The sequence below is a fragment of the Octopus bimaculoides genome, chromosome 1 (assembly GCF_001194135.2).
Source record: "Octopus bimaculoides isolate UCB-OBI-ISO-001 chromosome 1, ASM119413v2, whole genome shotgun sequence".
In the NCBI taxonomy this organism is placed as follows: domain Eukaryota; kingdom Metazoa; phylum Mollusca; class Cephalopoda; order Octopoda; family Octopodidae; genus Octopus; species Octopus bimaculoides.
Genome location: NC_068981.1, coordinates 5,455,153 through 5,479,849, shown reverse-complemented (window position 1 = coordinate 5,479,849; position 24,697 = coordinate 5,455,153). Strand labels below are relative to the sequence as shown.

Below are 24,697 nucleotides of genomic sequence, written 5' to 3'. Positions count from 1 at the left end.
GGCTTACAAAGAATAAGTCCTGGGTTCGATTTGCTAACTAAAGACAGTGCTCCAGCATGGCCGCAGTCAAATGACTGAAACAAGTAAAAGAGGACATTTTTACAGACGATTGTAATGTAGATAACTAAACTTTCCTTACCGTCCCCCACCCACGACTGCTCCTGGTTGTTTTAAAGCGATCGGGAAACATTCCAGTACAATTCCAAGTCAGTTTGTCCCAAATACCAGCTTAACCCTTTAGCATTTAAACCAGCCCTATCCATCCTCAATGTTCTACTTCTTTTATGTTAAAACTACCCAGATCTGGCTTCTCACACCTACCTTACAATGCTATTCCAAAAATTAAACTTTCCTGTTATTGAAACCTTCGAGGGTATAAGACAATGCAGGATTAATTCAAAGACAGTGTGAATAAATAAGCATTACACTTGACAGAATAACGTGAATGCTAAAAGGGTTAATTATACTATTTCATTAGATTCATTTAACATCTGTCTTCCATGCTGGCATGGGTTGGATGGCTTGACAAGAGCTGGCAAAGCCTGGAATTGCACAATGTTCCATTGTTTTTGCATGGTTTCTATGCCTAGATGTCCTTCCTAATGCCAACCACTTTACAGAGTGGAGCAGGTGGATTATAGATGGTACAGGCACTGACAGGGTCACCAAGTAACTTGCAAGGCAAAAAAACCTCAAGCTATTCCTGTATTTTGCTCAACAATCATCTCTATTCTGCTCACCCACCCAGTCGTCATCATCATCATCATCATCATTTAACATCCGCTTTCCATGCTAGCCTGGGTTGGACGATTTGACTGAGGACTGGCAAACCAGATGGCTACACCAGACTCCAATCTGATCTGGCAGAGTTTCTACAGCTGGATGCCCTTAGTCAAAACTCACTTATTCTCACCATCCCCCATATCCCTCAAGAGCAGGTCACAACACATCTTCTCCACTATTACTCTCTCTCTCTCTCTCTCTTATTCCCTAACCCTAACCCTGCCTTCTTTTTCATCTCGAGTATTCACGTATCAACAGTAACATACCCATATCTGTCCTTCTATACCTCAAATTTTTCATTTTCAAAATTAATCAAAACAAAGGCAGTGTATTTTCAATGGGTTAGACAAGTACCACAAGGGTCAAACAAACCCCTGACATGCAGGGGAAAATTCCTGGTATTCATCCACCTTTGCATTCTAAATTACAGCCACATAAACACCACACAACATTTCTGTCGACCACATCCCACCCAGAAAAGGAATTGCTTCAAGGTGCCATGCTGTTGGGACCAAACTCACAACCACACAAAACAGTCATTTTATATTTGAACAACCATAAAAAGTAAATTAAAACCAATATTTAACCGAGAAAATTAAGCTGAAATTTCTGAGATGAATTACTTAAACGATCTTAAAACAATACTTCAAAATTTTATCAAGAAAATTAAATTTTATTAGAAACCAAAAATTAAAAAAGGAATACTAAAAAAAAATGTTTCTAGTCTATTTTAATGAGGGATGTTGTTGTTCTAATGCAGTGGTTCTGAACCTGTGGCCCGTAAAGGTAGTACTGGAGGTCTATCAACTAAATTCAAAATCCACACACACACAAGGATGAGCATATCAAAGATGCATCTATGAGAAAACTCGTTTAAATAAAAGGGTTGGGAACCACTGGTCTAATGTCTGCTTTGCCATGTTTGCAGGAGCCAAGAGTATGTCAAGACAATTTGTCCCCAACCCCTACTTGTTTCCAAGTGAGATAACAACCTCGCAACTAACAGGTTGGACATGTTTTATGCAGGGAACTGGAGGCAGACAGACAGACAGACAGTGCTATTTGCTACGAAGCCAAGATCTGCTTTCATGGTAGACTGCAAGCCAATGACACCAAGCCAGAGAAAAATGAGGAAAACACAGACACATGACAAGCTCCTTGTGTTCTTGTCAACCAAATCCAAGTCAAAGCTTTCTGTTAACTAAATCCAGTCAAGGCCCAATGCTATAATGGAAGATATTTGCCCAAAGTGCTGTGCAGTGGAACTGAATCACCAACCATGCGTTAAGTAAGCAAACTTCTGATTAAACACATCCACTCCATTAAGAACATTTGGCAACATCAAACAACATTCCTTAAGAACATTTGTAATAAGTATTTGATCATTTCTTTTATCATTGCAAATGCCAAGACCTGAAAAACCAGATAACTTAACAGGGTTAATGGATCTATGACATTTTCTCAATATATCTAGAGAAAATAAAACAGAAACATGAAAAATGTGTGGTTCACCCAGTGAATTTCAAGAGAACAAGCTATATAAAGCATGTAGTTCATGCAGCCAATTTCAAAACTATTATTTATATAGATGAATATATATATATATATATATATATATATATATATATATATATATATCGATTGATGGGCTCAAAAGAAAAAGGACTCCATCCAGTGAAAGATAAATATATAATATACACAGGGTTTCAATTCAAGCTACCATTAATTGGATGCCTTAGAAAATATGTTTGGACAAGCTTGCATAGATAGAGCTTGTGAGTGTGATGGTTGTATGGAAATATGCAACATGCTATAAGAGTGCATCTATACCATTGTATTTTCAGAGCCATGAAACTTTTATTAGTTTCAATTAAAACCATAATATGTACATAACAGATTTTAAAGCTTGCTATATATATATATAATCATTTAACGTCTGGTTTCCATGCTGGCATGGGTTGGACGGTGAGTAAGAGGCTGCACCAGTCTCAATCTGATCTGGCAATGTTTCTACAGCTGGATGCCCTTCCTAACACCAACGACTCAGAGACTGTAGTGGGTGCTTATACATATAATTTTAAAAAAAACTAAAAACCCTGAATGTGAGGACATGCACAAGAAATATATTAGTTAGACGATCGATGAAGGAGGGAGAGAGATGTCAACATTTCGAGCATGGCTCTTTGTCAGAAACAGTGAAGTCCAAAGAGGAAGAATGAAAAAAATGGAAAAATCGCCAACAGTCCACATGCGGTTACATTCCTGAAGTGTGTGTGTGTGTGTGTGCATATAAAAATAAAACATGTACATAACGGATTTCAAAGCTTGCTATATATAAAGATATAGTTTGCCAACCTTTTTCAAAACAAGACATTTCGTATAAAGACTGTTGACTAGAATCCAGTGATTAAGAGAATTCAAACAGAATTAGTTTCTGGTTCAAAGAAATGACAATCATCCAATCACAATAGGTTCATAGCATCACAAATTAGAAGCTTATCCTAAGCAAGATCAGATCTAAATAGACAGGATGTTGTCTGGGAATCAACCCTGTCAGACAATTAGTCAGTTCTTTTATATGGAGCAACTAAAACCCAAGCTAAATGGAACTTACACCTGTATGTTAAGAGCACAAGAAACAGCTGTATGTAAATCTGCCTGTCTCCTACCCCCCATTCCATAATAAGAAGGTGCTTGCATTTTGCAGGACTGTGGTGGGGCACTAAACAAGAGCAAATGACCCACTGCTATGGAAGCCAAAGTACGACCATACTTGAGCAGCTTGTTAGAACACCATGTATGTAGATAGACTCACCAGAGACACTGAACGTCACCCTGAAGACCTCCCTCAATTAATCCAAGACAGAGGGACAATGGGCAAGGGTTAAAAAATGTCCAAGCAAGCTCGACCAGATGACAACTATCCTAAACATATCGTAAAACAAAAGCAAAGCTTGTACAAATTTGAATTGAAATGTTGATAATAAAAATCTTTTGCTACCATTCATTACAAATAGATCCCTTTCACCCTTTTGACTATCAACCCAGCAGTAACCACAACCCCTGGAACAAGAAAAACTTCCCGTTCAACCCTTTTAACATTCAGATTACTGTCTACACTGTACAGTGGTTGGCATTTGGAGGGGCGTCCAGCTGTAAAAACCTTGCCAAAACTGACCCCGCCTGTGCTTGTGTCACATAAAAAGCACTAAGTCCACTCTGCTGAATGGTTGGTGTGAGGAAGGGCATCCAGCCATAAAAATCCTGCCAAAACGGTTACAAAGCCTGGTGCAGGCTTCTGCCTAGCCGGCTCTCATCAAATCGTCCAGCATGGAAGGTAGACAAATGATGATCGTTTATTTTTAAAAAGACAAAGCAGGGTAGGTGTCAAGGACCACACCTGGCCAGGTGGATTATAAAACAGAATATTTTGGTAGAATATGGATGGCTTAAAGTGATCCAAACTTAAAACTTCCATCAAAAATGACAAAACTATTTTACTACATTGTTCAATAGTTCCACAACTCATTGAAACAAAGGTAGTGTACTTCAACAGAAATACATTAACAAATTGGTTAAATCAAATTATCATAGAGAAGTGTTTAGTGACAAGATCTCACCTGAAATACAGAAACAAGCCAAAAAAATGGCTGCTGCAGCCAAAAGTAACACAGAAAACAAGTAGATTTAAATATTTAAGGATTTCAACTCAATTTATATTAACATTCCCGAAAGAGTGTGAACTCACTTTCTAAATAATTCTCAGAATTTTTTTCAACTAGAAAGTCTTGCTTGTATCAACATCTGTATTTTATACCTGCTTTTCCAGGTTGCCATGGGTTGGACAGAGTTTACTGAGGCAGACTTTCCACTGTCGAATGCCCTTTGGTCAACCCTCGTGCTTCCGGCCTCTGCAATAGAGCACAAGGGCCAGACACGTCTTCACAGAACATTACAAGTAAAGGACACTGCTTGTATGACAGTGGCAATCATTTACAACACTGTCAAGACAAGGGGACAAAGACACACTTCTTTCAGTTTCTGTTACATCCACACACAAAGGTGCAATACTAGAGGACACTTCCCCAAGGTGCCACACACTGGAACTGAACCCAAAACTTCTTATCTGCACGGCCATGCCTGCACCTAATGTTTCGTAACCAGATAACCTTTAGGCAGTCTCTTTATGATATAATATGGATAAGTAGGACTATAGTGTATAGTAGAGACATGAATATATGCAGCAAAGTGATAAACAGATAAGGGGAGCATGACCCACACTTGAGGTGAAACATGCATGAAAGGCATAACACAAATGTGGCAGAGACAATGTGTCATTCCAAGGATCGTTTGGTGAAACGGTACCTTTCTGCATAGTACCATTAAGAAACCCTGGACATTACACTCTCGAATTCTATGACACACGGGACTGATTGCCCAGTTTCTGTGGCATGTGAGTGGCCAATCTCACCCACTACCCATGGACAGCATACCTGTTTGCAGCTGAGTGGACTGGAGCAATGTGAAATGTACTGCTAGCTTGGGAATTGAAACTATAACCTTGCAACTGTATAAGAAACGCACTAACCATTAGTCAATGGGCCCTCAGTGGGTTGTGTTATGTGAAGGTTGTAAAAGAGAAATCAGGTGGTGAGTGGCAATATGGAATGGTGCAACAGAATCTTTACAGCAAACATCGGAATGGTGCCTGGAGGTCTGACGTAAGGGGACAAGGTTTTAGAAAACAAGCAAATACATTGCTAAAGTGAAAAAGAAATATACTTACAATCACCCATGGCTTTTGCAGACTCGTTCACGTGATGACCAAACAAATGGGTGCTACCAATGTTGGAAACAGTTTCGGATGGATTGTACACAGTGCTGATACTGGCCGTGTGAATAATTCGAGCAGCACTACGTTCAACCTCAGCAGCAGAGTTCACCCATTGGAGGTCTGAAGGAACTTGCCAAAATTTACTAAGATCCATATTAGCTAAACTGCTTAGCAGGTCCCCAGACCACCAAGTTGAATTGCTATCTTGGTCTTGATGTGTTAGTTTCGAAGCATACAAGTTATCTGCAGAATTACTATCATCTTTACTATTATTACTGGCAGCCAAATCTAACTCTAGGTTTGCTATATCTGGCAATGGAGTCCTCCAATACTGAAACGCATTGAAGACCTCGGAAGACGTTGGATCAGATGTCTGAGGAGGAGGCGGAGGAGGAGGAGGAGGAATATTCATTTCTGAACTAGGTTCTGGTTGTTGTTGTTGTTGTTGTTGTTCACTGCTTGTAGCTTCTGCACTCAACTCTCTCTGATCTACTTCGCTCGTACAAGTGGCATCACTCTTTAATGCAGCTATTGTGGACAGGATTGACTTGGCCTTCTTCTCCTCGATAGAAATCTCTTCCGTATAAAGCCTGATTTCAGTTAACTCAGAGGCTTCAGCTGTTGGCTCTGCAGCATCTATCTGCATATCTACAATATTAGCAGGACTTGAAGGTTTATCACAGATTTCAACAGATGCTTTATCACAGGACTGGGAATATTCTGAAGTCTGAGAAGAACTGTTGTCAGTTTCTACTTTTGGTTCATCATCCACTTCCACAGAAGGCGACGGCTGTTTTGTTTCATTCGCTCTATCACAACAAATTTTAGCTTCTTTTTCAGCATCAGTAAGGTTCCTGAAACAAATATTTAGTCAAATTAAAGCTCTAAAAACAAATGCTTAATAATATTGTAGCACAACATTCTGATGAAAGTTCATTTTGACACAAGATCACCTCTTCCAATGCCCCCTCCCTTCTCAAAAGATGTTTTTGTCTTGCAAGGTCAGGGCAGGAGCCACTTAAAAAAAGCACTCAGTCCACACTGTAAAGTGGTTGATGTTTGGAAGGGCATCCAGCTGTAAAAACCTTGCCAAAACTGACCTCACCTGTGCTTGTGCCACATAAAAAGCACTGAGTCCACTCTGCTGAGTGGTTAGTGTTTGGAAGGGCATTCAGCTGTGAAAATCCTACCAAAACAGTTAGATGTCTGGTGCAGGCTTCTGCCCGGCCAGCTACTGTCAAACCGATCCACCCATGCCAACATGGAAAGTAGACATTAAATGATAACAATAATGAGAATAACACTGCAGTTGGCAGCCTTGATAGAAGCCTGCCCAAGACTAGCGCCAGTTCTGGGAGATAAACTACCTGAATTCACCCTTTGGCATTTAAACCAGCCGAGTATTTTACTTGTTTTAGGTTCAAACAAGCCAGATCCAACCTCTCACACCTACCCTACAATGTCATTCTAATACTGAACAAATGCATTATTAAAATCTCAAAGCTACAACACAAAGCATAACTAATTGAAAACAATGATTAAATAAGCTTTATATTAATCTGAACGCTAAAGAGTTTCAATGATCGCAATTAAAAATCTTCCATTCACCCCATAACATTGGTTGATGTAAATTTACAAGCACTGTATACTCGCTTTGAATCAGATGATTTGAATATACACGGCCCTATCTGCTGCAGTTTTGTACCCATTGATATAAATACCCACTATCACTCACAGAATCGATAATAGAGGCCACCAAGGTTTTGTTAGATTCTTCATGTAATTATTTCCAACTCAGTTCAAGACTTCATCACCATAATAGTATAAAAGCAGCAGTTTTGGTGGATGCACCACAATTTCCATTATGACTTCCTAGCAAATTCTTCTGGTCCTTCATGGAATTTACAGTCCTCTCAGTGATGACAGTTTACTTAAATAAACAGTGGATGCATTTAAGCGGTTGATGTAAATATGCACCAAACCGTTGTTGTGCACTAATTGCTGATCTTGGCCGAGATGATCACCGTCAGTGCAACCTGGTTGCCTGATAAAAAAAAACCTGTTGTCATAGGGCTAAATTTCAGCTTGCATACAAAAGAAACGGTTTAATCCCAACAAAGATATTTTACTAAATTCTTCATGAGACTGTTACCACACTTGATGAAGTATACTAAGAGAAAATTAAATTAGTTAAGTCCTGATGAGAAATTCTTGAGACTATTGAAACAGGAATACACACACACACATTACAAAATGAGCACCAACAATGGCAAGATGAATGCATCAAGATTAGCACTGACTGCAAAAATTCTCAATTGGTCGGTAGCAGTTGCTACAATTATTTCTTACATTCACTGGTTTCCCACATTTTATAATTGCTACCAGAAGCCATGAGCCCATGCTGGTGCCACATGAAGAAGCACTGGTGCCATATAAAAAGCACTGAGTACACTGTAAAGTGGTTGGCATTAAGAAGGGCATCCAGTTGTAAGAACCCCACCAAAACAGACAATTGGAGCCTGGTGCAGCTCTCCAACTTGCCAAAGAGTTCAACCCATGTCGGCATGGAAAACAAGTGTTAAATGACGATGACACACATACACACGCGATGGGCTTCATTCAGTTTCTCTCAACCAAAACCACTCACAACACTTCCATTAGCCTGGGGCTATAATAGAAGGCATTCACCCAAGGTGCCACACAGTTGGCTGACCTAATTTTATAAAGATAGACATTTTCAAATTTACCACAGAATCATTAACACATCAAAACATGTCTAATAAATAAGTTGATTTAGGAAGTTTTCCCGTCAACATTGGAAAATCTGATTCCTTTATTGCATTTTTCAATTATGCAGTTCAGTTCAATCAAAGAACTGAGACACAGAAGAAATGTCTCGGAATCAGAAAATATGAATTCCATCAAATAACTTTTCACTTGCTACATAATCCTTTCTACTAAAGGCACAAGGCCCGAAGTTTTGGGAGAGGGTGGGGAGAGATGGTGACATTGCCACCAGTATATAACTGGTATTTAACATTATTTACGTTTGATGGATATTTGTCATCTTGTTTGTTGTTAACACGTTTCGGCTGATATACCCTCCAGCCTTCTTCAGGTGTATTGGGGAAATTTCGATCCTGGGTTCTCATTCCTAAGGTATTTTTCGAGATCATTATTCAGGTCACTGCCTGGAATCGAACTCGGAATCTTGGGGTTAGTAGCCCACGCTCTTAACCACTACACCTGAGGACAAATATCTGTCGAATGTAAATAATTCCTCACAGAACTGTGGTACTTATCAACCCCGAAAGGATAAAAGGCAACGTCGACATCAGCCAAGATGTTGCTAAGTCATCTCCTAATTAACAACAACTGATGTAAATGTTGGTCAACTAATTTCCTCATCTTGAGTTAATTGGACAAACGATGGAGTGATTTCAATGCAAGAACATTTAAAACAATTAACGCTGGATATCAATACCCAAGATCACATGGGTTTTATGATATAGGCTGTTTGGTTTAACCCATTTGTTACTAACCTGGTTGAGTGAAGCCATTGATTTTTAAATGTGAATTTCAGAACAAATCTCATTAGTACTTTCATGAAAACACAGGATTTCACTTTTGCAAATAGTCAAGTTACAGTATCTAACTGACATGATATCTCAGCTCTGTGAATTTGGAGAGATTTTTTTCCACATTTTTTCTTTTGTGATTTTTTTTCAACTTTTAAAATTGATAAGTATCATGCTATCAAGCAGTGATTCTGAATTTGAGAGCTTTTCAATGAAAGAGATAGAGAAATCAGGCAAATATAAGCTTGTTTGAAGTGATCACTGCGGAAACAAACCGAGAAAAACGATGGCTTGTTTACGTATATTTACCTGTAATTAGAGTCACTTTGAGACAAAAGTTATGCAACAGAATTGATTAAGAACCTTTTCTTCAATTGTGTTCCAAAAATTATATCGATACAAAAGTTACTTATTTAATGAAACCTGTCTAAATTTGTCATTCTTTTAGAATTTAATTAAAACTCATAAGGGACGTGTTTTACTTAGAAATATAGTAACAAAAGGGTTAAAGTGATCTAAAAACTTCTTGTTGAACTTTCATGTTAATTTATATTCCAAACCTCAGAAGAGGTAGCAGAGTATTTGAAATTAATTCAAAGAAAACTGTATCACAACAGAAATATGGTAACAATAAGCTTTAAGCATTTTGTGTCATGTAAAATACTTGAGTATAACAACAACAACAATACCATAGAGAAAAAGAGGATAAAGTGAAAATGTGCTCACCTCTCAGCAACATCTTCAGACACATGTAACATACCATCTTCACTAATATACACACCAGAGTCATTATTGGGAGAGGAAAATGTATATATAAATGGACCCAATTCTTGAAAAGCTGACATCCGAACCTAAAACAAAAAGTTGGTCCCAGAATTTATACATCTGCTCACTTATATAATTATAAGTGCTCAACAAAACAGCAAATACTTAGCCCTAACCTGAACGTATATATTTTGGCCAACATTTAACATGCTCTCACACACACAAGGTATGATGGCTGAATTACCGCCATTTTATATTTTCAATCTCACGCATGCGTACTGTTTGCTTTTGATTTTGTTGACTACACAGTATAGTAGGGTCAGTTGGACACTGTGAGAGAAGCAGCACCATGACACAATTCACTCTGCCTGAAATTTGGGAACGACATGCTGTACTGCTTGGCATTCGCAGTGGAAGCTTCAGCATGAATATTTCAGACTGCTTGGGTGTTAATCTGAGGACAGTGATAAAAATCAAACATCCAGTCAACATCATGGTGTTTGGAATGATCACTAGTGATGGTGACGTTATACCCCCATTTATCTTCCCACATGGCTTCAGACTCAACAAGGAGGCCTTGAGGAGATATCGCTCCTCTGGGTCAAGAGGGTAGCTACTGGAAGACTATGTCTGGCAACACCATGCCACACAAGCAGGAGAAACCAGCCATGGTTGTCTAACAATTTCTGCAACCACATCACCCCTAACATCTGGCCACCTAACTCCCCAGATGCCAACCCCCTTGATTATCATGTGTGGGGTGCAGTTGAGCGAAAGACCATCAAAACACCTTGTAACACCAAAGATGAACTGAAAGCAAGGATTATGGCAGCTTTCAGCAACTTAAACAAGGAGATTGTCCAGAAGAGTTGCAGGAGATTCCAAAGCCATTTGGGGTCTGTGGTTGAAGCCAATAGCGATTCTATTGAATAAATTTACTCTTTAGTATTTTAAGATAATTCTTACGTAATTTTGGTAAATATTCTGTTAAAATGAGATGTCAGTCTTATTTTCATTTTAGCAGAACAGTTTATTTACTGTACCTTGTATATAGACTGTGGTTTTCCACAATCTGACTTGTTGACTGGCAACCTAAGCTGGTTGTGAACCAAGTGCACCACAACGTATTTTCAGAAAACAGCCCAAAACACCAACTTTAATACGTCTGCTGGTGACTGTAACCTAGGCATAACTATTTACAATAATCTGTGGACGAGGCACATCTCTACAATCATTGAACAGGCTAAAGGTGTCTTAGCATCATTCAGCAAGAACTTTGTCACCCAATTGCTGGCCATGCATAGCAATGATATGCCTGTGCTTTAGGGTTTGCATCACCAATCTGGATGCACGCATCATGTCTACAAGATCGATGCTCTTCTGGAAACTGTCTACAGAGGTGCAATCAGACAAATGCAATTTTGTCAGTCTTTATGTCTTGAATGTATTGTTTCTTGGGTACTGACAAACTAAATTTTGGATATCCAGCATCTTCCAAACAACTTTCTTTTTTTATTTTAATACCTATCATTAGCGGACATGGAAAAACAAAGTGCATCCATGACTTTCAGAACTGCTTTTTCTCATTTAGAATTGCCAAGTCATAGAATAAATTATCCATTTCAGCTTTTAATCTGTCAAGACACTGCTTCCTTAAAAGTTCCAGGTCTCCCAAAATTCATCAACATTACTACTGACTTGTCTATCCACACTTTAGATACTCAGTTGTCTCTTTTTCCATTCTATTCTCTATCATTACTTTCGCGTTTGCCTCCACAGTCCCTCTTTTAACCTTTTCCAGTAAGTTTCGCATTCAGGCACTATATACAAAAGGCTCATTATCACACGGTGCTAGCTCTAACATTTAGACAAATATAATCTCGCTACAGCAATGCTTTGTCTTAAGCCAAACACTTTACAAATGGAAATTGAAGCCGAAATGATTAAAAAAAGGTATTAAGAAGACTTTCTTACCCAGCGAGATTGATCACAGAGTAAGCTGACAAATAACGAGGTAAGGACATTTCTTCGTACGTCTACTGAACATATGGATGCCAATGGCATAAAAGACTCGGCACAGCCTTTTCTTACACCCCAAACACTGTCTTCACACAGTGAACCAAACTTTTCTAGCTGCAAAAGTAAAGCAAAAATATTTCCATGGTTAATTGGAATCTGTTCGATTTTTTTTTTTTTTTCTTCTTCAGTTTAACCCTTTTGTTACCGTTTTTCTTGAAACTGCCTCTGATTCAATTAATTTTGATAAGCATTTAGCAAATAACTCATTAACAACATAGTCTTTGGAAATTTAATTTAAATCCATTTTAAAACAGGAAGCTGCTTTCATATAAGCAGAGGCATTTTCAAGCAGTTTGGTATCAAAGGGGTTTAAATAAACTTAGATTCACACAACCATTCAGATTCTATCAATAGCAGAAGACAGTGCTGTGCAGCAGGATTGAACTTACAGCCCACAACACACCCATCAAACACTGATTTCAAAGTTCCCCTCAACAACATTTCAATGTCTTTTCCAAGCTTATATTGGTCAAATAGGAATTGAGGCAGGTACTCTTCCTGCAACCAGTTTCCAAGCAAGGTTATACTTCCTCGTGGCCAGACCTATTTTTGGAGGATATTATAAACCAACTGCAGTCACTTACAACAATCTCATTATCTCAAGATAAAGAAACAAAACACTCACACACACAAACAAGTTTCTTTCAGTGTCCATCTATTAAAACCAGTAACAAGGATTTGCTCATGGTTAGCCAGCAGGACATTGGTCATACAGGTTCTAAAAATTTCTTAAAGCATTAGACTCTTGCCAAATGCTAACGCTTATTTATTCACATTGCCTTGTATTAATCATGCACCATCTCATAGCTTTCTGGTTTCAATGACATGAGTTTGTTTTTAGGATAACAGTCAATCCAGCTCGTTTAAATGCCAAAAGGATCAAAGAAATACTCCAGAGGATTTTAAGTACTTTATTCTGTATTAGTGAAAGGTGCAAGAATGGCTGTGTGGTTGAGAAGCTTGGTTTGGGGTTCAGTCCCAATGTGCAATACATTCTGGAAGCGTCTCAGGTTAACCAAAGCCTTCCAAGTGGACTCAGTAATGGAAACTGAATCATGCTAATTGTGTACCCATGTCTATACATCAACTGATGGTAAATGAGCATCACTATCATATTAGGGAGGGAGGTTTCCAGTCTTCCATGAAAAACACATCTGGCAATGGGAGAATATTATCCTGTGTCGAAAGACAGGTGAAGGTTGGCAACAGCAAGGGTCTCCGATATGCTCAAGAAACTCAATCCCACCCATGCAAGTATGGAAAACTGAGCATTAACTGATGAAATTGATCTTAGAGGACTGACACCACTTTCAAAATAATTCCTCTAATAGGTTAACGAATGCAGCTCAGTGGTTAAGGCATTCGGCACATGGATTGTGGGGTCAGGGGTTTAATACCTGGCAATGCATCGTCATTGAGCAAGACCCTATCCTGGCAAAATGGGACAGTACCTTTATTTCAAATGGTCTGACATGTCACACTGAATCTCCTTAAGAACTAGGTTGTGGTCAAATGTGTCCAGAGTGCTCAGCCATTTGCCCATTAATTACAGCCAGTAAGATCAACTGGAACACTCATCATTGTAACCAACAAAATGCTAGTTTTTTTGGTCTTAATTGCTGTGAATACCATCTTTCTAAAAGAATTGCAAATTACAGAAAGAGACATAGGGGTGTCCCCTCACTCAACCATCTCTAAAACTAAGTGTATTGTATTTGTCATACAAAAAAAAAAAGAACACGTGGCATTATAGATTAACTCATCTAGAAATTATTTCAAAGTACACCTTTTACTATTTAAAAGGTAAGCCCCTTTTTTATATTAACCCACCCAAGACCGCATCTGAGTACTTTATCATTTTTAAAATCAATTCTCCCACACTTGTAACATATCAAATGGAATTTGTTGAAAGACCCCCCCCCCCAGCAAAATGCTCTTTTTTAGATGACAACTCATCCACTTCCAACAACGTTAGCCAATTTAAAAAACCAGGCCAGCCCAGAGTTTCCTTTAGGGCACAAGTGTTTGCATCAAGGATCCAAGACTACATCACAAAACATGCTTTACTTATTTAAGTTGTTAGACTGAAGCACAGCCCTTAAGAATTGTTAATTGAAGGAATCAACTAGCGTTTTTCCTTCCTTCTAAAACCTGGCAGAGTAGAACCTTGCAGTACGAGCACACCATTGTATGAGTAATTTGCTGTACAAGCAGAGACTCATGTGAAATTATGTTGAAGTACAAGCAGAAATCCACAATACGAGCACACGTCACATCTTTAAGGTAATTCAGTTAAATAAACCAGCTTACATATTTCTTTCGCATACTCTTTTTCACAATTGTCATTTTACTTGTAAGCACACCTATTCTGTTTTAAAACCCATAAAAATTTAAAAATTGAGTGGTTTTTTGGGGGGCTGGAACGAATTATATTTTAGTTAATTGAAATGGGGGAAAATTGATTTGTAAAACGAGTAAATTTTAAGAAGAGCTTGATTGTGGAATGAATTAAACTCATACTGTAAGGTATCACTGTATTTACTGCATTAGTATCCTCTCCCAAACACTGGTCTTTACGTGAGGCAGGGGATAAACACTGATATTCTGTGTGTGTGTGAAAGAAGTCTGCTCTGTGTCTATGTACACACACACAGCTTTCAATTTTTGTCTATCAAATCCACTGAAGGTTCTGGTTGGCCCAAACTGTAGAAGACACCTGCCCAAGGTTTCGTACATTGGGACAACCCAGAACCATGTGGTTTAGAAATAAACTTCTTACCAAACGGCCACACCTATCCAAAGATATATACCATAACTGATTTTATAAACCATTTTCAAATTTAAATTAACAAATAGATGATCGAGAAATTCTTTAATGATTAGTGCATCACAATTGGTTTATGTTAATTACATTTGGGATTTTTCCAACAGAGGATGTTATGTTTAAAAAAAAACCTTGTTATTGTAAAAAAATTACGGAGTTAGAACAAAAGCTTGTGACTTTTTTTTTCTTTTAAATGGGGGTATTTGAACAAGTGACTTTGTTTCACAGTTGACTTTTAGCATATATACAGATTCTGAAAGATAACATTTCAAAGTGTATCTACACCAGTGGTTCTCAAACATCGTGCTGGCTGCCCTCAACAATCTTCCCTCTATAAATAAAACTATTTCTTTAATTGAATCATGATTCATTCTGGTGACCCTCTTTAAAATTTAAAAAAAAAAAAGGTTTTGGATCCGACTTGGATATTATTAAAATGGTCGAGAATAACTGATCTGTAGGATACATTAAGAGATGTGTTTTGAATGTTCCAAAAAAAAAAAAAGAAAAAAAAAAAAAAAAAAAGAAGAAAAAGGAAATGGAGGAAAATGACAAACATTTTCGTCATTTGATACTCTTTATTTTCAGAAAGGACAGAATGCTGTACAAAGAGCAAAAAACATGTTTATGGAGATGGTGCCACATCTGGGAGGAGAGTTTATAAGTGGTTTGCTAGGTTCCTAAGCCAAAATTTGGATCTGGAAAACTATTAAACTACATAAACCTGTTTGTCAGATGGAAAGATGGAAGAAAAACAGTGCATATATGGTTAAATCCATATGCAAATATCTTAAACATTGGCTCTGAATTCCATTTTATTTTTACAAACTTTTCTATGCAATCCATGTGTATGTATCTGTCATGGCTATCCAATATGTCCAACTCCTGAAGTCTTTTGCTAGAATCACTCATCACAGTTAAACTAATATGGTGATGGTTAAAACAATTTTGCAGTGCAGTGATTTTCACCTGTACTTACCTGTAATTAAAAGGTTTCTTTTGAGACAAAACTCCTCAAAGGAAACTCATCTAAACAGCTAAAAACAGCCACATTAACCATTCAGAGCACTTCCTTGTCAAATATAATGTTCATTCTACACTCTCTGAGTGGTTGGCGTTAGGAAGGGCATCCAGCTGTAGAAACTCTGCCAAATCAGACTGGAGCCTGGTGTTGCCATCCGGTTTCACCAGTCCTCAGTCAAATCGTCCAACCCATGCTAGCATGGAAAGCGGACGTTAAACGATGATGATGATGATGATGATTCACATTGCTTTGAATCATGCATTGTCGCATAGCTTTGCAATTTTGATGATGTGATTGCTTATATTTACAATGACATTGTTCAATGGTGCAAGAGGCCAGATATAGCTACTTTGAACATAAAACTGAATATTTGGGCTGGATATGGCCAGTCTAAATGCTAAAAAGTTAATTTCTTCATATTAACTCGCGTGAGACCATACTTGGTTCTCAAAAGAAACTGTTTTAACTTCATAAAGTTTTTCCCTGAAAATCTCAGGCTGTTTTATAATCCACACACCAGCTTAATAGCAGCAAAGTTAACTTACTAATTTATTTTACATTCAAATTGAAACACCATTTCAACAGAATATAAGAAAAGAGATAAATATATCAGTCATATTCAAAAGTGGTGACTAAATATGAAAGATTTAAAAAATACAACGAAATGGTAACAACAGATGCCAGAGGCAAATCAGACATTTCTATTTTCAATAAACCTAACAAATTAAAAACAAAAACTATTTTATTTTAGTAACACAAAAGGAAACTGAAAAGGTCTTCAACATCTTTCATAAGAAACCAGATCCAACCAGAGATTTTCTTTAAAAGACTTAAAACTGATGCATCTTTCTTCTTTTTTTGCATGCCTTACTAAAAACATTCCAGATGATGATAACTTGACATAAAGGAAAAGAGATTGTGTCTGGACAAAGGCAAAAAGGAAAAGCTCCCTCAATTGAGTTTGGGTAGTGGTGGCTTTTTGCCAGGTGTTGAAAAGTAATAGTATAAATAAAGAGACAGGCACCGGTGTAAAAGGTAAGAAAGGATTAATACCAATCCCCACTTCCTGGGCTTAATATAAATTACATATTAAGTCCCATTACCAACCATCCATTTATAAATGGACGGTGAGATTTTTAATGTCCAGTGTGTTTGCAGTAACATAGGAGAGGCAAACCCATGAAAAGGAATGCAAAAGCTTTGTGTTCATTGTACACAGAGGAGGAAGTGAGGCAAGTTAAAAACGAATAAGGTAGAATACATCATTTGAAAGCCATCCGTATGCTACCATTACAGCTGTAGATCATATTTTTTAACCAGAATTTTAGTTTGGTCAAGTTCAAAGCTATAGAACAAATGGCAATGTATGGGGGTGTGTGTGTGTGTGTGTGTGTGTGTGTGTGTGTGTGTGTGTGTGTGTGTGTGTGTGTGTGTGTGTGTGTGTGTAACCATGGTACTGAACAGGCTACCAGATGCTATAGATTGCTGTTCACAATGCGCTTTGCATTGCTTTTGAAGGATACGACCCCACTGGCTAGCCGTGCAGGTCAGCATTTCCCCTGATCAGAAGGGGAAATGCATTGCAGGGTGAATCCTTTACAGCTCAGTGGACAGCAGCACTGAAATAAAGTGCATTGCTCCAGGACACAATATGCAGCCGTTCTGGGAATTGAACCTGTGATCCTGAGAACCACACCTTTGATCATTAGGCTATGCCCTGCAATGCAAAAATCACCTGTGATGCTGCCACATAAAGCACCCAGTACACACTACAGTGCTTGGCATTACAAAGGGCATCGAACAAGAGAAACTGTGTCAAAACAGATTACGGAACCTTGTGGACCCAAGCCTAACCAGCATTTAAAACGGACAATAAAAGAAGATATATATGTAAACCTATTACTTTTTGCACTTGCTACTATCTGTTTGTCATATTTATCCTCCTTAAAATGTGTGAGAAACTATAGTATCATGAACAGCAGATTGCATCTATTTTTATGCATTCAATGTTCAACTGCAAGACTTACCTTTGCAATCCGCCCACAACAGCTCTTCAATTTTACTGTCCCTCTCCAGGCTAACTTATGTTAACCCTGTCTCTGCATATAAATCAAAATTTACACACTACCTTTCCATTAACATTCAATTCCAAGTTCCAATGCCACCAGGTTCAATGCTGCCCTCCACCCTATCGAGGTCAAAAAGCGCCAGTTTAACACCGGGGTCAGTGTAATCACCTAACCTCCCCCCCCCAATTGCTGGCCTTGTGTCAAAATTTGAAAGGAACATTAATCCAAGAGCTTCGGTTGTAAGCAGCATCTCAGTCACAAAATGGTCCACAGTTTTAGGAAACGAGTTTGCTTTAGATTCAATGAAACAGAGAAAAAGAAGTGTATTCTAGGTTGAAATTACAAACAAAATGAGTTAATGATTTATGGATAAATTCCAACTTTAGATTTCCAACTGAAGGTTCGCTACTTGCAAATTTTATCATTTATCTTCTGCTTGTCTCAGTCATGACACCGCAGCCATGCTGGAGCAACACCTTGACAAATTCTAATTGGATAAATCAACCCTGGGACTTTTGTTTCTCTGAAGCCTAGTATTTATTGTTGGTTTCTCTTGCCACAACTGCAAAATTTCAGGGATGTAAACACCCCACCACTGGTTGTCAGCCAGTGGGGGGAGGGGGCTTCCTTCAGTTTCTGTCGGCCAAATCCATTCACAAGGCTTTGGTTAGCCCCAAGATATAGGAGACACTTGACCAAGGGGTCATGCAAAGGGACTGAACCTGGAAACACAGTTGAGAGGCAAGCTCCTGACCACAGGCCGGAGAAAAAAAACACCTAAATTGGTTTTTAATTTATATAAGGAATAGCAGAAATGTTTTGAGAGTCAGAAAATTTCCCATATTTGTTCTGGTTTGTGTTATGCTTTCAATTCAAAACCTGCTATGGTCAACTTTGCTTTCCATCTTTTCACAGTTGATAAAATATAGTACCAGTGAAATGCTGGAGGCACTAACTGATTAAACCCTACCCCATCAAATTTCAGGACTTGTATACAGGGGGTGGGGTGGTGGTGGAAGGTTATAATAATTCATTAAAATTATCAGCACATTAAATTAGCCTCATTTGATATTTTCAGTGTCGTTAATCACGTTACATTTAAAATAAAACTTTTATTGTAACTTAATTTTGATAAAACGTACAGGTTCTTTTTTCATAACTGCATAACTACTTTTGCACCATCCAGTATATCCTACTAACGTAATTTAATGAACAAAAACAAAAAAAATTAATGCAATCAATAACATTATGTCCACAGCTCTGCAGCTTTTTGAGAAATTATAAAAAATAATGGGTCTGGTCTTAAACGCTACAAGGACATCTTGACACGCACTTTAACAAAAATTACAGAATTCTACAGCAAACAGGAAAAAGTCTACTTACCAAATTTTGCTCTGTACTTTCACCTCCTACAACTGTGCATATTTCACCAAAGTTAGACGCACATATCTATAGAAAGATATAAAGAGTATAGAACTGTTGGAAATAGCAACCAACTCAGTGCCAAGCTTTCCAAGTTAATTAAGCCATAAGCATTCAGACTATTCTTGTCAAATGTAACCATCTTTTATTCACCTCCTTTTGAATTAATCATGCATTATCTTTGCAGTTTTGAAATTTCATTGATAGGATTGTTATTTTTAGAATGACATTGTAAGAAAGGTGTGATAGGCCACATCTGGCTGGTTTGAACATTGCATGGGTCAAGTATTTGGGTTGGATACGGCTGGTTTAAATGCTAAAGGGTTTAACATTTTAGCTAATAAAGAGCTCAAAATAACAGTAACACTGATTCTACAAAATAAAACTATCCAGTCTTTACAATTAAAAACCTGCCCTTTCAGAGGACCACATCCTTAATGTTTGAATACTGGGAATGAATTGCAAGTTGAAGAATATTTTATCAGGATGGTTATGAAGGATTCAGTATTTATCACTGGATTACCAAGTATTTATCACTGCATTGCAGCTGAAGGCCTTTCCTGTTGCTAACTCACCTATATTTCAGTGTCATGGTTTTTTTCGACTGCACTCATCATTAGAAGCAGAGGTTTTAGCTGAATGCTTCCCTGTGAAAGTGCCAAATGTAGACATTTAGAAAGGCACACATCCTCATAGCTTTAGCACGCATCAGATAGGGCAGATTTTCTATCACCAAATACCTTTTCTATTGCCAACCCTCACCGATTTCCAAATAAGGTAATATTTCACAGAATATTGGAAATGTAATGGGAATTTACAACAATCATGTGATGTGAAGACAATGCGATATGGATATTTATGACAGGCTTCTCTCACTTTCCATCAACCAAGTCCACCCACAAAGCTCTCATCAGCCTGGGGCTATATTTGGAAACACTTGGCCAAAGTATCATGCAGTGGGACTGAACCCAGAACCATGCAGTTGGAAAGCAAACTTCTTAACCACACAAACAGGTTTTCATACTGTTGCAGTCTACAGCAGAGATAAGCCACTCAGGAAAGCATTGGACAGTGAGAAATGAAAGCAGTATTTAGAGAACACTGGTCAGATGAACTTTGCTGTAGCTACCAAAGTGAGAACCGAGGTAATAAAATGTAAAATGGTGCAGTACCAAATTTATTTACTACAAAGATTCAAGTGAACACATGACCTAGGATCAGTCACAGCTGAACTAAATTGCTTGCCGGCTGGAAACCTTGACAACACCACAAAGGAGGAGGACTGGCAATTTAATGAAACGAGAAATCAAACCTTCATTATGTGTCCTTCAAGACCATTATCCCATCACCTGGCACAAAGCCTCTGCTCCCACTGCTTCACAGCCAGTGGTTGGTAGTGAGGACATTCAGCCATGGAAACCATACCAAAACCAGACAGCTTGGATCTCCCAGCTCCAGTCAAACAATCCAAATCATGCCAGACATGGCTGTGAACTTAAGCTTGAATCTCAACCAGCAGCACATGCACACTCTGCGTGATAATTATAAACAAGTGTCATTGACATACAAGCAGTGTCATTTCCAATCTTGTGAAAATATGCCTGGCATTTGGAAAATATTACCTTGCTTGGGAAGAGGTGAGGGTCAATGACAAGAAAGGAATCTAGCTGTAAACAATCTGCCTCAATAAACTCGACACGACCCATCCAAGCATGGAAAAAAAAACATTAATTGATAAGGATGACAAAATATGAGACCAAATCTCCAAGTTCTGTAACCAGATTAGAATTGTTCTAAACAAGGAGACCTGTTAAAACTGAACAGCCCTGCTCAGTTAACTAAGCGTCAGTCTTTTCAGGAGCCCCCAACACACTAAAAACAGGAAGAAAGGGAACAAAAATATAAATAAACTAATTAATCCTTCCATAGAAATACACAGCCTCCGTTTTGACTGACAGAAAAAGAATTTAGTCAAATAGATTTAGCATTATAAAGTCGGTCATGGCACAGAGTTTAGCAAATTAGAAAAGGTCTTAACATAGATAGCCCAACTGCTTTAGTATTCAGGTTACTCTGCAAGTGTAATGCTAATTTTTTTTTTCCCCCACTTTATTGTAAATTAACCATAGCTTCAAGATGTGCTTATTTTTAGTGACATTATAGGTCAGGTGTAAGAGGTCAGATCTGGCCAGTATAAGCAGAAGGCAGGTAGAATACTTTGGCTGGGTATGGTAGGTTAATAGAATTGAATCAGTAAGTTTATATCACAAAACTAGGAACCATTCTCGTAAAACTGGTGAAAAAAACTGACCTCTTAGATTTCGAAGTGAAAGTCTTTTAAATGAACTTAAAATTAAGTTAATTAAATGATGTTTTGATCCAGTGGAGCCATGCTGGGGTACTGCCTTGAATTTTAGTCAATTGAATTAACAGCAGTTTTGTTTTGGTTTTTTCTACAGAACCACTAAGTTACAGGGGACAAACGAGAGAGAGAGAGTTGTCTTCCTTCAGTTTCCCTCTGCCAAATCTACTAAGTCAGCTCTGGGCTATAGAAAAAAACTCACCCAAGGACAAAACCAGGAAACGTGGGGTTGGAGGCAGGGGGAGCAATCTTCTTACCACACAGCCATACCTGTCCCAATGTAATTGATGTCATTTCAAAGTGACAAGGACACTGGAGTACATTTATAAAAAAAAATCTTGTTTTTACCCATTAAATTCTCAAACCCAGCCACAGGACTGCCAGAAAAGAACAATCCCCTTGGATTGCAAACACCATTTTAACACTCGATGCTTACCACTCCAAAATCACTCAGGCTTCTAAACTGTGAACCGACAGTTTTAATCTAATCTAAATTAAAACCTTCCATTAAGTTTCAAACACCAACTCAATTACAGAAATCATTTCACTAAATTCATTATCTTGATAAGGAGTTTAGATACTTGTATTTTGATGGGAGTGTACTTCAACACTTTATATCAACCTACCTGAGATTGGGCCTGGTTTTATGATACAAATGTCCTATTTTAACCCTTTGACACTTAAATTACTTCATGTCAAGTAATGCTAATTTATTCACATGGTGTTCAATTAATCATTCATTACCTTGTAGTGCTTAAATTCCCATGTGATTATTTGTAGAATGACACATTAGATTAGGTGTGAGAGACCAGATAAAGCCAGTTTCACCATACAATAATGGTAGTGTTTGGGTCAAATATGACCAGTTTAAAGGCCTAGCAGCTCTCCATTAAGATTTCAACTAAATTTACATTCCAAACAGTAGCTTAACAACACTACCAAATCCTTATTCTGAAAATAAACTGAAAGTCAGTATATCTCAGTTAATTTTGTCTGTCACCAAATCATTCCTTTATACCAGCGATCCCTCCAATTCCTATTTAACCCTACTAGACTTCATAGCCAGTTCACACTTAAAACAAAAATCCTATATTTTATAATTATTATTAGAAACTGTCAAGATAATCACTTTCCATGCTGGCATGGGTTGGACGGTTTGATTGAAAACTGCTATGTCAGAGAGACTGCGCCAGGTCCCAATTTAATTCGACAAGGTTTTTACACCTGGATGCCCTTCCTAACACCAACCACACCGAGAGTGTAGCGGGTGTTTTTCTACAAGCACGGGTGCCAATGACCTGACACTGGCATCAGCTGGTCTCGCTTGGCTCAACAGGTCCAAACAAGCATGGTATATCACCAAAGGTCTTGTTCACCCGTTACTGCCTCCATGAGACCCAACACTCGAACAGTGCTTTTTACGTGCCACCAGCTACAACTATGATTTCACTCAGTTGTAGAAAAAAATATTTGCGTATTATAAAAGCATCCTCAATATATTACAGGTAAATTTTAATGCCTAAGTCTTATACTGACCCTTGCTGAGAACCAATTCAATGCTATTTACAACAGCTATCTGGTATCAAATGTACCTTGAAGTTTAGGTGAATTTCTAGAAAACCATTTACATATAAAATTGTCTTCCGATCTATTGGAGGAAAGGGAAATAAAAATATTGCTGTTTGACGAGCCCATAGCTTACCCTTCTCACATGGAATAGAGGGTCTGAACACATTTGAGTAAAACGGGCAAGAAACAAACGTTCAGTCATTTCTCTTCCTAGCAAAGGCGCCATTTTGCACATCAACTGTTGAAAGAAATCCAGAAATACATGTGAGCATTTAGAAAAATTCTTGAACAACACAGAAACATAACAAAAAAACTTTGACAAGACAGTATTCTCTGCTGTAATACTTATATTTCTTATAATCCAGAGACCAGAATGGGTTTACTATTATTCTGGTCGAGATCATTAAGATTAATTAGTAACAATTCATCAGAAGGAAACTAAGTTAATTAAATTCTTTTAAATGGTTTTAAGTTAAAAAAAAAAAAATACTAGATTATTGTACTTCACTGATAAAAAAAAATTTATATTTGTTATGCGTATCTAGATCACATAATTTAGTATGGAACTTCATTGCCCTTTAATATTTAGATATGAAACTAATACTTTATGCTATTCCACCACAACTACTACTGCTGCTACTACTACTAAACCTTGTCAAACATAAAACAAAGAAAATCAGAAGAAACTCACAAAAATCAACAGCTTGCTAACTGGAAAATAGTTTTGCCGCCAATTCTAACATGGTGTTTGGGCAGAAAATGGATTATCAACTGCACTGAAATAGGCTTTAATCCACAGATGATCATTGCTATCATCTTTTATAATGAGCAAACAATAGAAAAGAAAATACAGAAACAAAATCGGAGTACAATGGGTGAAGAAGTAGCCCTTCTGAGGAAGGAGTACGGCTCGTTGAAATTTTATTGGAAATTTTAAGAGCGAAGCATCAACGATGACAACCGATGGTAAAAACTCATTTTAACCATGGAAATAGTTTTTAACAGTTTTGGGAAGAAAACATCCATTACACAACTCAAAGAATGGTTTAGAACCAAACTAATCATTTTACAAACACATTTCCACTGCATGAGGATGGTATTTACTGCTTTAAAGTACCAAAGAATATTTTGCAATCAGTATTGCTAATTTTACACATGTTCTTGAAGATGCACCAATTTCAACTTATTCCCTTCAACAAATATTCCAGTTAAAGCTAAACTGCTACCCATCTACAGAAGTTATTTCCCACCAAGGCAACACCATATACTATTTCAGGAGAGTATTTGACAGATGAAAGCTAAAATTTTCTGTCCCCAAGAGAAATTTGATACAAACCAATACAAATTTCTCATCTCAAAAAGAAAAAAAAAAAAAAAAAAAAAAAAAA

At 37.7% G+C, this 24,697-nt stretch overlaps 2 protein-coding genes across 3 annotated transcripts in view; one reads left to right on the top strand and one right to left on the bottom strand.

Annotated features, from left to right (window-relative positions):
- LOC106867230 (serine/threonine-protein kinase TBK1) overlaps nucleotides 1-24,697 on the top strand; it is a 258,492-nt gene that overhangs the window by 106,361 nt on the left and 127,434 nt on the right. The window lies entirely within an intron of this gene.
- The window catches only part of LOC106873834 (serine/threonine-protein phosphatase 4 regulatory subunit 1), a 49,386-nt gene that overhangs the window by 20,004 nt on the left and 4,685 nt on the right, over nucleotides 1-24,697 (bottom strand). The window contains exons 1-6 of one of the 2 annotated variants that reach the window (XM_052976819.1): nucleotides 24,001-24,670; nucleotides 23,443-23,547; nucleotides 19,340-19,405; nucleotides 11,935-12,093; nucleotides 9,922-10,046; nucleotides 5,570-6,471 (exon numbers count right to left, since the gene is read on the bottom strand). In XM_052976819.1, coding sequence (XP_052832779.1) covers nucleotides 5,570-6,471; nucleotides 9,922-10,046; nucleotides 11,935-12,093; nucleotides 19,340-19,405; nucleotides 23,443-23,544 — 1,354 coding nt within the window. In that variant the 5' untranslated portion in view covers nucleotides 23,545-23,547; nucleotides 24,001-24,670. Of the gene's footprint in view, nucleotides 1-5,569; nucleotides 6,472-9,921; nucleotides 10,047-11,934; nucleotides 12,094-19,339; nucleotides 19,406-23,442; nucleotides 23,548-24,000; nucleotides 24,671-24,697 lie in introns of those variants that run through there. The other variant, XM_014921343.2, reaches the window with a different exon arrangement.